This window comes from Natrix helvetica, assembly GCF_964273705.1.
Source record: "Natrix helvetica genome assembly, chromosome: 1".
In the NCBI taxonomy this organism is placed as follows: Eukaryota; Metazoa; Chordata; class Lepidosauria; order Squamata; family Natricidae; genus Natrix; species Natrix helvetica.
In genome coordinates this window covers 108174401-108188931 of record NC_138548.1, presented here as the reverse complement: position 1 = coordinate 108188931, position 14531 = coordinate 108174401, and the positions used below count along the sequence as shown (strand labels likewise).

The 14531-nt window shown below is 44.7% G+C and overlaps 1 protein-coding gene across 1 annotated transcript in view; it reads left to right on the top strand.

Moving 5' to 3' along the window:
* IGSF22 (immunoglobulin superfamily member 22) overlaps positions 1-14531 on the top strand; it is a 45784-nt gene that overhangs the window by 15955 nt on the left and 15298 nt on the right. The window contains exons 9-14 of the mRNA XM_081938449.1: positions 2630-2914; positions 5479-5603; positions 5815-5956; positions 8175-8471; positions 10616-10918; positions 12559-12732. Coding sequence (XP_081794575.1) covers positions 2630-2914; positions 5479-5603; positions 5815-5956; positions 8175-8471; positions 10616-10918; positions 12559-12732 — 1326 coding nt within the window. The remainder of the gene's footprint in view (positions 1-2629; positions 2915-5478; positions 5604-5814; positions 5957-8174; positions 8472-10615; positions 10919-12558; positions 12733-14531) is intronic.

The window sequence follows — 14531 nt, the reverse complement described above, 5'->3', positions numbered from 1 at the left end:
GAGATGCCAGGGTTAACTATTTCCTATTGCCTGAGTTTCAGGCAAGCAACTGATGCTTTACCTATATTAAAATGATGCTATTTAGTACTGAACTGAAAGTGAAAATAGGATGCTGTTTTCTTTTTCTGATAATTCACTTGTTCCTGTTTTTACCTTACGTTTGGTACTGAATAGCAGATGAATCTTTGGCTTTACCAACTATTATTAATTAAATCACATGACAGTGAGAATGAAATACTGAATATCTGAAAGAATTTGTTGCGTAAAACAAAGTATTCAGAGGTTTGGCATAACCAGACGTGAGTTCCGGCTGCCGCTACTGCCAGTTCGCTCAGGGAAGCGCTGTGGGTGGGCACTTGATGTGCCCTATGCACGCATGTGCGATACTGTAAAAATGGTTTTGCGCATGTGCATAAGCAAAAAAACAAGATGGTGGCGTCTATAGCACCACCAATAGAACTGGTTTCGGGGCGTGGCCAGCCGAGTTACTACCTACACAGCTGAACCAGTCCGAACTGGTAGGAACCCGCCTCTGGGCATAACAGAGAAACAAAAACACAGTGGGAGATGTGAAGATAAAATATTTTTTGTAAACCCTATTTTATGAAGTTCAATGAGCAATAGAATTACTTTTCATCTGATGTCTCTCCATTTCAATGCTACAAAATGCAGCATGCATCAAAAGACCGATTTCGAAATGATCTGTTTTTCAACATTGTTTCATTTTCCACAATTCCACAGAATAAGGGAGTATGGAGTTCAGAGAAAAAGATTAACATTGGAGAACCCCCTTGGTTAGCCTTTCCTGGCTCACTGGCTTGGCAGACAGCTTGACTTGTTCCTTTGATCCAGAGAATGTTCCCACTGGAAAGTTACTTCTATGGCATTTCTTGTTTTATTCTTTGATTAGAAAATGAGCGGAAACTAGACACCACAAGACTGTGGGGCAGAGATTGCAATCTTCCTATAACACAGGATCATGCAAGTTCTACTGTCCCAAACATGTAGAGCAGGGGTCCCCAACTCCTTGGTCTGCAGCCCCAGTGCTGGGTTGCAGCCCATTTGGAACCAGGCCACAGAAGGGGGGCAAGTATGTGTGTACACACATATGAAGCTGCATCCCCTCTACCACCACGGTTGCCATTGCCATTTCCGCCAATCCACCAAACCAGAAAGGTTGGGGATCATTGATCTAGAGAAAGGATATGTTGCTCTATTTTACAAGAAAGCGGGAACTATGACATCTTAGCACTTCCCTGATCAACACAGCAACTCCCAAACTGGACACTGTTTGAGCTCTGTGTTACAGACATGTCTTAGTTAGTTTTTAAAAAATCTAGATATTTTTTTTTGTTCCATAAGCATTCTCAATATTGCCTCAAATCCCATTCACAATTTGTCTGCCTTATATTTCCATTATCTGCTACCTCAGTGCCATAAGAGCCTTGTCGCTGTCTAAGACACTGCAACTGGAACATGTCTTAGTGGTACCATTGCAAATGGCACTCCAGTTGGGATGCCCAATTGAGATCTTCTCATAAGATTGCCACTGAACTAAGAACAAGCCTGTCAATTACTAAATCCCTTCCCTTCTCTAGTTTTTGACAACTTGGCAGCATTTCTTTCCCTTTTGGGTATGCTTGATGCAGCACTGCCATTCGTAGCTCAGAAGCATCAGAACGGAGTTGATGCTTCTCTGAAGGTATTTATTCATCACAGGAAAAATTAGAAGCATCCATTCTGCCTTGGATGTATGATAATCTCTTTCGAATGAGACTTCTGTTCAAGATTCAACTCCATCTGAAACACTGTCCTAATTCCATACTGTTAATTCATGTAGATCCAAGCAATGTGTCATGCGAAGGTGACAGGTTTTATTTTTCACACACACACAAAAAGATTCCTATCTGCTGTTTTCCAAGCGATTCCAAAATTCTTTATTGCTATCCACCAGAGTTTTCAAAGAGACTCCAGCGGCAGTGATCAACAAATATGTGCTCAGCATTCTAGTGACAGTAATGTTCTAAAGCTTGTCTCAAAAGTGCAACTGGACTTTATTGTTGTTGTTGTTTTGAAGATGTTTTACTTCTCATTCAAGAAGCTTCTTCGGTTCTGACTAGATGGTGGGGTAGGATTTGGGACAACCATGGGACCTGGATGACTGAGAATCTCCATAGACATTTGTTCTAAAGCTTGTTCTAAGGAGTAGTTTCTCACAACACAAACAAACTTTAGACAGCCACAAACATAGAGTACAGTTAGAGAAACCTTATTAGCTACTGTGGCATTGATAGATATCTATATACCCTTTTGCTAACAAAACCAGTGTTTTCTGAATGAATATGAAGGTGCCTAAGGGGATCTGTAAAAAAAGATTACAAGTGTGCTTTTGATTTTATAGAGAAAGCAAACATATTTATGGGCAATAAGACTATTTTAAGATTCCACATTTATATTTTCATAAATTGCGTCCTCATTTCCAAGCCTTGGGCACCTTTCCATTTCCTTACTTTGCTGTATATCAGTGTGCTGCTTGTAGCTACCAATCTTGATTCCCATGCATGATTTGCATAGCATTGATTGAACCATGTGCAATCCACATCTGTCTTCTCTCTCTCTCTCTCTTAAGGAACACCAATTAAGTTTGTCAGAAACCTGAAGAATGTTCGAGTCAAGGAGAAAAGCAAAGCTTGCCTGGAATGTGAGCTGACCAGTAAAGATGTGATGTTGAAATGGATGAAGAACGGGAAGGTGATTGAAAGATCTTCCAAATTTACCATGACCCATGAAGGGAAGATGGCAGAACTGATCATAGATGATGCCGAGCTAAGTGACTCGGGAGAATATATGGTAATTGCCACACAAGAAAGTGACCCTACAGAATACTACAGCAATTGTAATGTAACTGTGGAAGGTAAGAGTTCGAGACAATACTGTATGCATTGCAGGGATGAAATTCAGCAGGTTCTCACAGGTTCTGGAGAACCGGTAGCGGAAATTTTGAGTAGTTCAGAGAACCGTCAAATACCACCTCTGGCTGGCCCCAGAATGGGGTGGGAATGGAGATTTTGCAATATCCTTCCCCCAGGAGTAGGGAGAAAATGGGGATTTGCAGTATCCTTCCCCTGCCACACCCACCAAGCCAAGCCCACAGAACCGGCAGTAAAAATATTTGAATTTCACTACTGATGCATTGCCTTTGTTTATGAGTGATAAGCTTTGAGTGGAAGAGAATAAGAAGAAGGCTGGTATGGTATTGTGTGACTTTCAATCTCAAGTTACAGATGATTCCAGTTGCTTCACGAGTACCCAGCTATATTCCATGTTCTTTTCTGAATAAAAATGACAATTTTTAGTGGTAAAGATGAAGGTGAAAGATACATGCAGTGCATTCTCTTTTTCCAAGTAAACCTGGAAATTTATAGCCAATTTGCCCATGAAAGGATGTAATGCAGTTATGGAAAGAGAAACTAAGACAGAAATCTAGAGTCTACTGGTTAAATACTCATCACTCTATCCACAACAAAGGTTGTTTGTAGTATCTGAACTATCTGAAATGAAAAAGGACAGATCCCGCCCCCCCCCCCCAGTCAACAACATCTCTTCTGGTTAGTCAACTAGAGGCAGTTCTTCTTCTACAAGGGTAAGATGTAGTTCTCCCATCCCCACCTTCCCCGTTCATCTGCACCAGGTAAAACAACAGGACAAGCCTTTTCCCCCAGAGAACTTTATGACTGAATGGACTTTGAATCAGGCTTCTCTGGTTCAGACCAAAGGGCTACTATAATTTCTGGATGCTTTTGCAGCGTCAGTGCAGGATTCTGGATTGCAGCATCCCTCCTTGATTGGTTGCTTGCTTCCTTTTGTCTGGGTTGGGGAGTGACAGCAAAGCTGCTGGTTTTCTTATGGTGATTGCATGTAGACAAAACGCTGGTGCCAGAAGCAAGCAAACTCTGGCTTGTGTAAGCTCATTAACCCTGAATTCTCCAGAAGCTGCTCTGTGAGTTATAATCATTCTAGCAGTAGTTCTTGATAATACACACACCAGTGACGTGCGGTCACTAGAGGCAAGGGAGGCAGGGCCTCACCTCTCTTCATGGAATAATAGTATATAATATTATATACTATATATATAATATTATATACATCCGTCCGGCCGCGCCTGGGAGGTGCGGAGGCAGAAATGTTGTCGGCGCCTCCGGATGACGAACCAGTCGCTTGCTTTCGTCATCGGGAGGCCGACAACATTTCTGCCTCCGCGTCTCCCAGGCGCGGATGGACGAAGGTAGCCAGAATGGCGCCGAAGCAGTCCGGCGAGCGAGCGAGCGAGGCAGCGAGTGAGGCAGCGAGATCTTCGGTCACTTGTCCACCGGACTGCTTCCGCATCTCCCGGGCGCGGATGGACGAAGGTAGCCAGAATGGCGCCGAAGCAGTCCGGCGAGCGAGCGAGCGAGGCAGCGAGTGAGGCAGCGAGATCTTCGGTCACTTGTCCACCGGACTGCTTCCGCATCTCCCGGGCGCGGATGGACGAAGGTAGCCAGAATGGCGCCGAAGCAGTCCGGCGAGCGAGCGAGCGACGCAGCCTGATCTTCGGTCGCTTCCAGAGCCGGAGCGGGATGGAGCAGCCACCGCCTTGGAAGTGAGTCGCGCGGACGGAGCTTTGGGGCTGAGGAGAGAGGCAGGGACGGAGGGAGTGGGGGGAGAGGAGCCGCCCCCCTCACCCCCCAGGCAATGGGGAAAGCTTTCCCGAAATGGGGGGGGTGTCGCAGGAAATAAAAAGGGCGCGCGCTGGGGGGGGGACGAAGGAGGCTTTGGCGTGCCTTAGAGACAGGCGGGCAAGCAACGAAAGGAGCAGCGAGGGCGGGCGGTGGCTGCAGGCGGCAAGGCTTGAGCGGGGTGAAAGGGACTGGTGCCGGTGGAGGAAGTAATGCTACGCCGCGGTCCCCTTAATGTACACTCAGGAAGGCGGAGAACGAGACCACGTGGTCTGCACACGTGGTCTGCACACGTGGTCCCATTCCCCGCCTTCCTGATGACGTCACCAGCCTCCCCAGCCATAACCCTCACCGCACGTCACTGACACACACACACACATGCATGCATACACACACGTGTGTCCCAGGACAGAACTGTGCATACCTACAGCAAGTCCTGATCCTCTAAATTGGGGGTGGTTGATTTCCAATTATTTGGCTGCTATCTGTGACATAAGAAAGAGGGAAGCAACTTCTCCATTGCCTAAGGCTGGTCACATCTTCATCCAGCTCTGGTCTCAGTGCTTTTAGATACTTCACTGCCCTCTAGCATCCTGGAAACTGCTGCAAAATCAGACGTGGTATGGAAGTACACCAAGACCGATAGCTTTCTCACAATTAATTTGCACTAGCTTAATGAAAGTTATTCTTTCCCATGCTTATCTCATTCATAAATCCATCTTTGGCTTTCCCTGTTCTGATTTCTTTCCTCCTCTATCCTCAGAGAGATTTGCTACCGTCAAGAGTGGCTTATCAGATGTCCAAGCAGCTACAGGAGACCCAGCGGAGCTTTGTGTTGTCTTGAATGATGAGAGAGTGGAAGGTGTGTGGCTCAAAGATGGCAAAGAGGTAAGTGGTGAAGAAACCTGGGCCTTCTAGGATCATAACGTTCATACCTCAGGGCTCAGCTGAGGACTCTCGTGGGAAAACGGGCATCATGCTAAATTAGGATACTTGAATAGGTCCCAGGGAGACCTGAGCCTAATAGTTGCGCAGAGTGTTCCTGTTTCTAATTAGAACATTTTGAGACGTGTGTATTTTTCAAAAAATATTTCTGCAGATCACAGATATGAGAGGAATCCAGATTGTCAAGCAAGGAGCTGTGCACAAGTTGATCATTGACAAGATGGGTGAGGAATTTGAAGGGAAGTATACTTTCAGAGCAAAAGGAGCAGAAAGCGAGGCCACCATCAGCATCGCAGGTACGCGATTCTCGCTGCTCTGGGATTGTACTTCTGGTTTTACTCTTCTTGGGCTTCCGTTACAAAAGCATCAGTGGTGGTATTCAGCCAGTTCAGACCGATTCAGGCGAACCGGTAGTGGCAACTCACAGGTGGGCCAGCCCACCTGCCCCGGCTCTCTATGCCATCCTATTTAGCCATGTTTTCTAAGCCAAGTGCATATGTGCAAACCAGACACATGAACAAAGCACATGCGCAAAAGGCACATACGCTCACAAAGTGAGCGTATGCATGCGTGCACTCACAGTTTCGGTGCACAGCGAACCGGTGGTAAAGTTATGTGAAACCCAACTTCTGAAAAGCATGGTAGATATCCACCTGGTTTGTAGTAGTTACCAAAATATTATTCAATGCAGAATAATACAAAATTGTATTCATGTGTCCTGAGTAGCATGTGTTTTGCTTAGCCTGAAGCAGAAAGTCAGGCAACTGTAGTTTATTCAATCGACCATGAATAAACAAGTCTTGGCTCACCATTATCCATTAACCAGATTGAAAGAAACTCCACATTGTATGAAGTTTTACTAGGAAATCTTTTGCTAAGAACAGTTATTATGATGTGCAATGCAGCAAATAATTTGACTGTTAAATACATACGTTTAGACTCTTAAAATGGGAGCAATTCAATCAAGCAGAACAATTCTGCTTGAGATCTGAGTCCAGGCTTAGTTGTTAGTGCAATTTCTGCTTGAACGTTGTATTATTCAACAATGAGTCATACAACATACTAAGCCGTATTTTAAGCATTGTTGAATAAATCAGAACCGTTGGGTCTCCATAACATGTTAAACGGCAAGCCCTACTAACCTCTACAATCACAGAAAACCAAAGCCAAATAAAGCTATTATGCTTAATGTAAAGTAAAAACGCATCAACGAATATATACTGTAGATCGTTTGTCACATTAAAAGGTCTGTTAATAAGTGGAATGACCTCCACAGCTCATTTGATACGCTGCATGTGAATCACTCAGATCTCACTGTTGTATGTATTGTAAATTTTTTTTTCTGGAAAGATCTTAATTTTACCTCAGGAATTCTACTAGGTAATCCTTGACTCTCAACCATTTGTTTAGTGATCATGAAGAATTAAAACGGCACTGAAAAAGTGACTTAGGATCATTTTTCATATTTACGACCGTTGCAGAAGTCCCATGATCATGTGATCAAAATATGAACTCTTGGCAACTAGCATGTACGTTATGTCCTGGGAACATGTGATCAGCTTTTGCGAGCTTCTGCAAAAAGCAAAGCCAATGAGGAAGCCAGATTCACTTAACCAGCGTATTACTAACTTAACAACCGCGGGGATTCACTTAACAACTGCAGCAAGAAAGGTCGTAAAATGGGACAAAACTCACTCAACAAATGTCTCACTTATCAATGGAAATTTTGGGCTCAATTGTGGTCATAAGTCAGGGACTATCTGTACTGCAAAGTCTATCATTGTCACTGACGAAGACTGAACAGTGAAACAGACACATTTGCATAAGCCTGATAGCCATCTTCTAAGCCAGTGTTGGTGAACCTTTTCGGCACCAAGTGCCGAAACGGGAGAATGTGCTGGAAACCAGAAGAACAGCTGCCCGCTGCACATGCATGCGCTGGGAAGATGATCTTCTGGTTTCCGGCACAGGCATGTGCACCGGCCAGCTGGTCTTCACGTGTGCATGTTTACCAGAAACTGGAAGACCAGGTGGCTGGTGCGCATATGCACGTACTGGAAACCGGAAGAGCAGCCGCCGGGCACATGCATCAGAGGTGGGTTCCTACCACTTAGGACCGGTTCAGCCGAGTAGGTAGTAACTTGGCCTGCCATGCCCCTGAACTAGTTATCTCTTGTTTTTTTGCTTTTGCGCATGCACAGAAGTATTTTTTTGGTACTGCGCATGCGCGTGTAGCATGCATTAAGCATGCAAAATGCGTACCTGGGAAAACCGGCAGTAGCAGCAGCAGCCGGAACCCACCCCTGACACGGAAGCATGTCCGGCGGCTGTTCTTCTGGTTTCTGGCACTCCCAGGGGCTTGAAGACCAGCTGGCTGGTGCCCTGGAACCTAGAAGAGCAACGGGTGATGGCTCATGTGACTGGAGAGATGGCACTTTGTGCCACTTCCATCATGGGTATCATAGGTTCGCCATCATGGTTCTAACCTATTTCCCCATCGTTTCTTCTCTTAAGACCCTCCATTTATTGACCCTTCTCTCCTGGAAGCTTTTGCTGCCCACCCGGTGACTGTGAAGGCAGGACAGACAGCTTTCATTAAAGTGCCCTTCAAGGCCAAGCCTTTGCCCAAGGTCACCTGGTTTAAAGACGGCATTGAGGTGACCGAAGAAGAGAGGGTCACCATGGAGAGGTCCCATGACCAGGCCATGCTCACCATAACGAAATGTGTGAGAGAAGACACCGGAAACATCATGTTGAAGCTGAAAAGTGACTGTGGATCAGCCACTGCTCAATTATTTCTTAATGTTATTGGTAAGTTTGGGGTGATAACTCTGGGCAGTCATATAAAGTAGTGAACTATCAAAAGTGCTGTTTTTTAAATTATATTTTATATTTTTAAATTTTTAAATCACTATTTTATCACAATCTTGGAAGTATTTAAATAGATTTGTGATTCTAAACTTAAACCCAGGATTTAGAGGTGACCACAGGGTGGAGAGCAAAACAGACATTTTAGCAGAACTGGTGCCAGAATTAAAGTCCCATCCTTTTTATACAAGCCTTCATGTCATAGGCACATATAATAGAATAACATATAACAGAATAACAGGGTGGACCTTGGAGGTCTTCTAGTTCAAGCAGGAGCCCCTATGCAATTTAGACAATTGGCTGTCCAGTCTCTTCTTCAAAACCTCTAGTGGTGGAGCAACCACAACTTCGGAAGGCAAGCTGTTCCACTGGTTAATTGTTCTCACTCTTAGGAAATTTCTTCTTAGTTCCAGGTTGCTACTCCCTTTGATTAGTTTCCATCCATTGTTTCCTGTCCTGCCTTCAGGTGCTTTGGAGAATAGCTTGACTCCATCTTCTTTGTGGCAGCCTCTCAAATATTGAAACATTGCTATCATGTCACCTCTAGTCCTTTTTTTCTCTAGACTAGCTGTACCCAATTCCAAAATATATAAAAGAGGCAGGACTTGGATCATGGCATGACTTCTGCCATCTTGCCTGCAGACCAGTAGTGGGTTGCAGGGGGTATGCCCCCATACATACATACCGGTGCCTGGCAGAAGTAGCAGCCACCGTACCGGAACAGTGCTTTGGAGGGCCCACCCGCTCTCGTTCCTTACCTGTATTTGTAGGAAATGGGCCACCTGCGCACCCATGCACAGTGTACAGCATCTGCGCGATGCGACGCCAAGCAGCTGAAGGGTTGCAGGTGGTGGGTGCGCATGAGTGCGCAGTGCGCATGCCCGTGGTGCATGCCCGGCTCCCGTTGCAGCGTACCAGTTGCAACGGGAGCTGAAACCCACCACTGCTGCAGACACCTCTGCCAGGATACCCAGGTGGTCTCTCTAGAAATGAAATAGATGATTCTATGTAATTCTTTTTGGAAGTAATTCTAACTGTGTGGCTACAGGGACTGAGAATTATAGTTGCTGACTATAACACATTTGAATGCAATTGTTTAAGGGAAACTGGAATGGATGGAGAATAACCAGAAATAGAAAAGGAGCAAACCCAAAACACACGGGCTTCTTAATGCTGTAAAATGAATTTTAGAAGGCGAATGTTAGCATATGAAATTCAGAGCAAGTATTAGCAGGAGAATCCGGAGGAGATCAAGTGCTCAATTTTATACTATTAAGCTCTTTGATGCCCTGATGGTCTAGGAACTTGCTGATGTGCCATCAAAAATTTAAAACCAACCTGCGATCAAATGAGGAGCTTCTATATGTTGAAATTAAGGCATATTAGGCAAGTCTCCTTGTCAATTGGAATCCCCAAACACTAAGCCAGTGATGGTTAACCTTTTTGGTGCGGAGTGTGCAAAGTGCAAGTGGGCAAATGCACGTGTGCATACCCCAATCCCCAAATTGTAATGCAAACACACACACACACATGCGCCCCAGCTCCCGTTTTGGCTTCTGGGTTGATGCAGGAGGCTTTTCAGTCCCAAAATGGGGCATGGGGGGGGGCTCGCGACCTCTGCAGTTTCTCCTCCTCACGCCCAGGCTTCCTCTTCTATTCCTGCCTCCCATGCCTTCCCGATCTCCGCAGTTTCTACTCAGTGTGCCCAAGCTTTCTCCTCCATTCCTGTCACGGAGAGGCTCCTGCGGAGGGTGGAACCTGCAGAGATCGGGGAAGGCGCGGGCAGCAGGAATGCAGGAGAAAGCTAGGGCGCACTGGGCGAAGAAAGGTAGGGTGTGCTGGGGGAAACTGTGGAGATCGGTGAAGGGCTCGCCCCTGCTCATGCGCGGCAGAGACCCGAATACTAGCTGGCTGGCGGGAGGCATGTAACACGGTGGAGCCGGGCTGAGGCAACGGCTGGCATGCCCGCAGAGAAGGCTCTGGGTGCCACCTGTGGCAGACATGTGATAGGTTCGCCACCTTGGCACTAGGCTAAGCCATTCCAACGATGATTTCGGTTCATGACCACCAATATTCTTGTGCTTCAGACAAACCAAAACCGCCCCAAGGAAAAGTGGAATTCTTGGAGACATCAGGGAAGTGTATCAAAATGAAATGGAAGGCCCCAAAAGACAATGGAGGCAAGCACGTGACCCACTTTATTATCGAGCGGAGAATAGTTGGGAAAAAATCCTGGATCAAAGTTGGGGAAATTGAAAGCAAGCATACCACGTTTGCCACGGATAAGGTGGAAGAAGGGAAAGCCTACCAGTTCCGAATCCTGGCTGTGAATTCTGAAGGGGCAAGTGAACCACTAGAAACAGAGGAGGTCTTTGCCGGGAATCCCATTGGTAAGCATCTCAATATATTTGATGGAATTCCTGAGCCGAAGCAATCACGGGAACTGAAGAATGGTATTTGAGCTTCCTCAAGTTTTTACTTTAATTAAGGTCATTTATTTGTGATTAAGGCCAGGTGAGAACTCCCAAAAAGGTGTTCAGTGATAACAGTTGTCTTTAATAGTCTAAATTTAATCCCCACATTTCTTGAGAAAGAATATTTAACTCTCGCATGCTGAAAAGCTTGTCCCTGCATCAATGGGAACACAGCATGATGTGGTCATATTTCACTGTATTGTGATATTTACTAAAGCACCCACAATGAATTACTAACCCCTTTTCTTAACCCATTTTCAGTTCAGACTGAAGAATTCTAGGTGCATTTTCTTTTGTTAGCCAAAGACCCCAAGATAATGCTTGCTCTTGCCAAGTTTACATTGGTAGCCGACAGAATTCTTATATTGCTGGCAGCAAAGTAGATGATGCAGAATATAGGCCTTTTTATCGGGCCTTTCTTTTGTTTGTTGATATATGGTGGGCTCCCCTTCACAAGACACCCATCTGTCTGGGATGCTGTAATTTGGAGCAGAAGATTGGGGTCAGTGGCTCTAATGGTCCTTTCTGGATCTGGAATCCTATGATTCTACGCTGCTATAATTCCTCTAGGACAGTCCTCTAGGCTAAACTTTTTGTCGTCGCATGCCGAAAGCGTGTGTCCACACCCATAATGCAATGTGTGAGTGACACTCCCCCTGCGCCCTGCCCCCTGCGAATTTTGCACAGGATCCCCCTGCACTCCTCCCATGTATGCGCACGTGACAGCCCCCCCAGTGCTCTTTTGGGCCTAGCAGGCCTCCCTGCAGCCTCCTGGGACCAAAAACGGGCCAGGGGGGGGGCTGCACACACACACACCGTGCCCCATTTAGGGCCTAGCAGGCCTCCTTGCAGCCTCAAGGGATTAAAACTGGGCTGCCGATGTGTGTGTGCTGCTGCACCCCCCGTGCTTCCCTCCCCCCTCTGCACATGTGAACCCCCTGTCGTCGTCCCCCACTCATGCATAGCAGAGATCTGAAAATCAGCTGGCTGACAGGAGGGGCGTGTGCATGCGTGGTGGAGCTGAGCTGGGGTGACGGTTCACAGGCCTGCAGAGAGGGCTTTGCTTTCCACCTGTGGCACCCGTGCCATAGGTTCCCCATCATGGCTCTAGGAAATTAGGGCTATCTCAGGAGGCATTTTTGCATGTTTAAATAGAGAATGTAAATATAATGGTGATACGAACAATTAATCAGTACTACTGTTATTATATTATTAGACAAGGTAAAAGCAATAGGAAGGCAATGCAGAATGGAGAACTATAAAGGCTAAACATGAATGCCGATACAGAAGGCTGTATAATTACTTTATATTGTTATTTATATTGTCTTGTGTTTTTTTTTCTTGTTCTGCTTTTCTTTCTGTTTTTAAAGATTAAAATGCTTAATAAAAACTATTTTTAAAAGGGGGCTATCTCAGGAGGCATTTTTGCACGTTTCTATTTATACATTTGAATGTTGCTTCTATATCAGGTCTGTGTGTAAAAAGATATAGAAAAGCAATTAGGAATTGAAGAATTTCCTTCTACTTGTGTTCTGCATCAAACTTCTTTCCCCCAGATCCTCCTGGGCAAGCATCTCAACCTCAAGTCACTGATGTTTCCAAAGAGGCTATCACCATTACTTGGAATCCTCCACCTGACGATGGTGGGTCTCCAGTTACAGGTTACATTGTGGAAAGAAGGAAGAAAGGTAGCAACCTTTGGGTGCCTATATCCAAGGAACCAATTCAAGGTCAGCAATTTCCGTTGTGTAACATGGGACCCGGTTTGGTTTAGTGATTAAGGCATCAGGCTAGAAACAGGGAGTCCTGGGAGTCCTAGTACCATTGGCACAAAGCCAGCTGGGTGACTTTTGGCCAGTCCCTTTTTCTCAACTTTAGGAAGGAAGCAATAGCAAATCACCTCTGAAATCTTGCTCAGAAAATTACAGGGACTAGTCCAGGCACTTGCCAGGAGTAAAAAACTGACTTGAGGACACAGAGACACGGACATGCACACACACACACACACACACACACACACACCAGGGGTGGGTTCTGGCTGCTGCGACTGCCGGTTTGCTCAGGGACGTGCTGCGCGTGCTTGATGCACACTGCACGGGCATGCACAGTACTTTAAAAATTGCTTCTGTGCATGTGCAGGAGCAAAAAACAAGATAGCAGCGCCTATGGCGCTGTCGAGAGAACTGGTTCGGGGGCATGGCAGGCCCAGTTACTACCTACTCGGCTGAACCAGTCCGAACCAATAGGAACCCACCTCTGATGCACACACAAAAAACACATGAGAAATTCTATTGTTATATTGAGTTAGTTTTCTAAACCTCTTCCATATTTGCTTCCCAATGACAGTTAATAGCATGAAAGTTCATCAAGATTTGAAATGTGTGTTTATGAGGGATCCTTGATGCTCTCTGAGCTTCCTTGCTTTTTTCCCCAGACATTTCATTGCCCAAAGTAGGTGATGTTACCTATTTTGGGTAATGGAACGTTTGCTAGAAGACAAGCAAGCTCAGGGAGCCCCAAGGACCCCTCATTTCAACCCTGAGCTACAAATATTGTCTTGTATGTGTTTATGTGCCCAGCAGGTGGCAGCAAAATGTCACAATGTGATACAATGTAGAGATTCTAGGTAGAAGATGATGATAGATAGATGATAGATAGATAGATAGATAGATAGATAGATAGATAGATAGATAGATAGATAGATAGATGATAGATAGATGATAGATAAATAGATAGATAGATAAATAGATAAATAGATAGATAGATCCTCAAATCCATGTCAACTCCCAGCAGTCACACAGATTGTCTCCCATATAGCCCTTCAGATCTTCTAAAATGCATGTATTGCCATTCTAATTGACTTCATTCACCTCACTGCTGATTGTCCTCTTATTACCTTCTGCCTTTCCCAGAATTATGGGAAAGTCCAAAATATAATTTGATACACACACACACACATACACACATCTATCTATCTATCTATCTATCTATCTATCTATCTATCTATCTATCTATCTATCTATCTATCTATCTATCATCTATCTATCTATCATCTATCATCTATCTATCAATTATCTATCTATCTATCATCTATCTATCTATCTATCATCTATCATCTATCTATCAATTATCTATCTATCATCTATCTATCTACCTATCTATCATCTATCTATCTATCTATCATCTATCTATCTATCTATCTATCTATCTATCTATCTATCTATCATCTATCTGTCTGTCTGTCTATCTGTCTATCTGGATTTGGATTTGGATGTGGACCTGTAAGTAAATCAAATCATATTTTGGACTTTAAGAACATTATATATACATAAGTGTGTGTGTGTGTGTGTATGCATATATATGGTAAGTGAAGGGAGGATTATTTCTGAATGGGATGAGGAAAAAGCATAAGAGTATACTAATATACTCTAATATAGTATACTCAGTATACTAATATATAGTCTAGCTTTCTATCTATCTATCTATCTATCTATCTATCTATCTATCTATCTATCTATCTATCTATCTA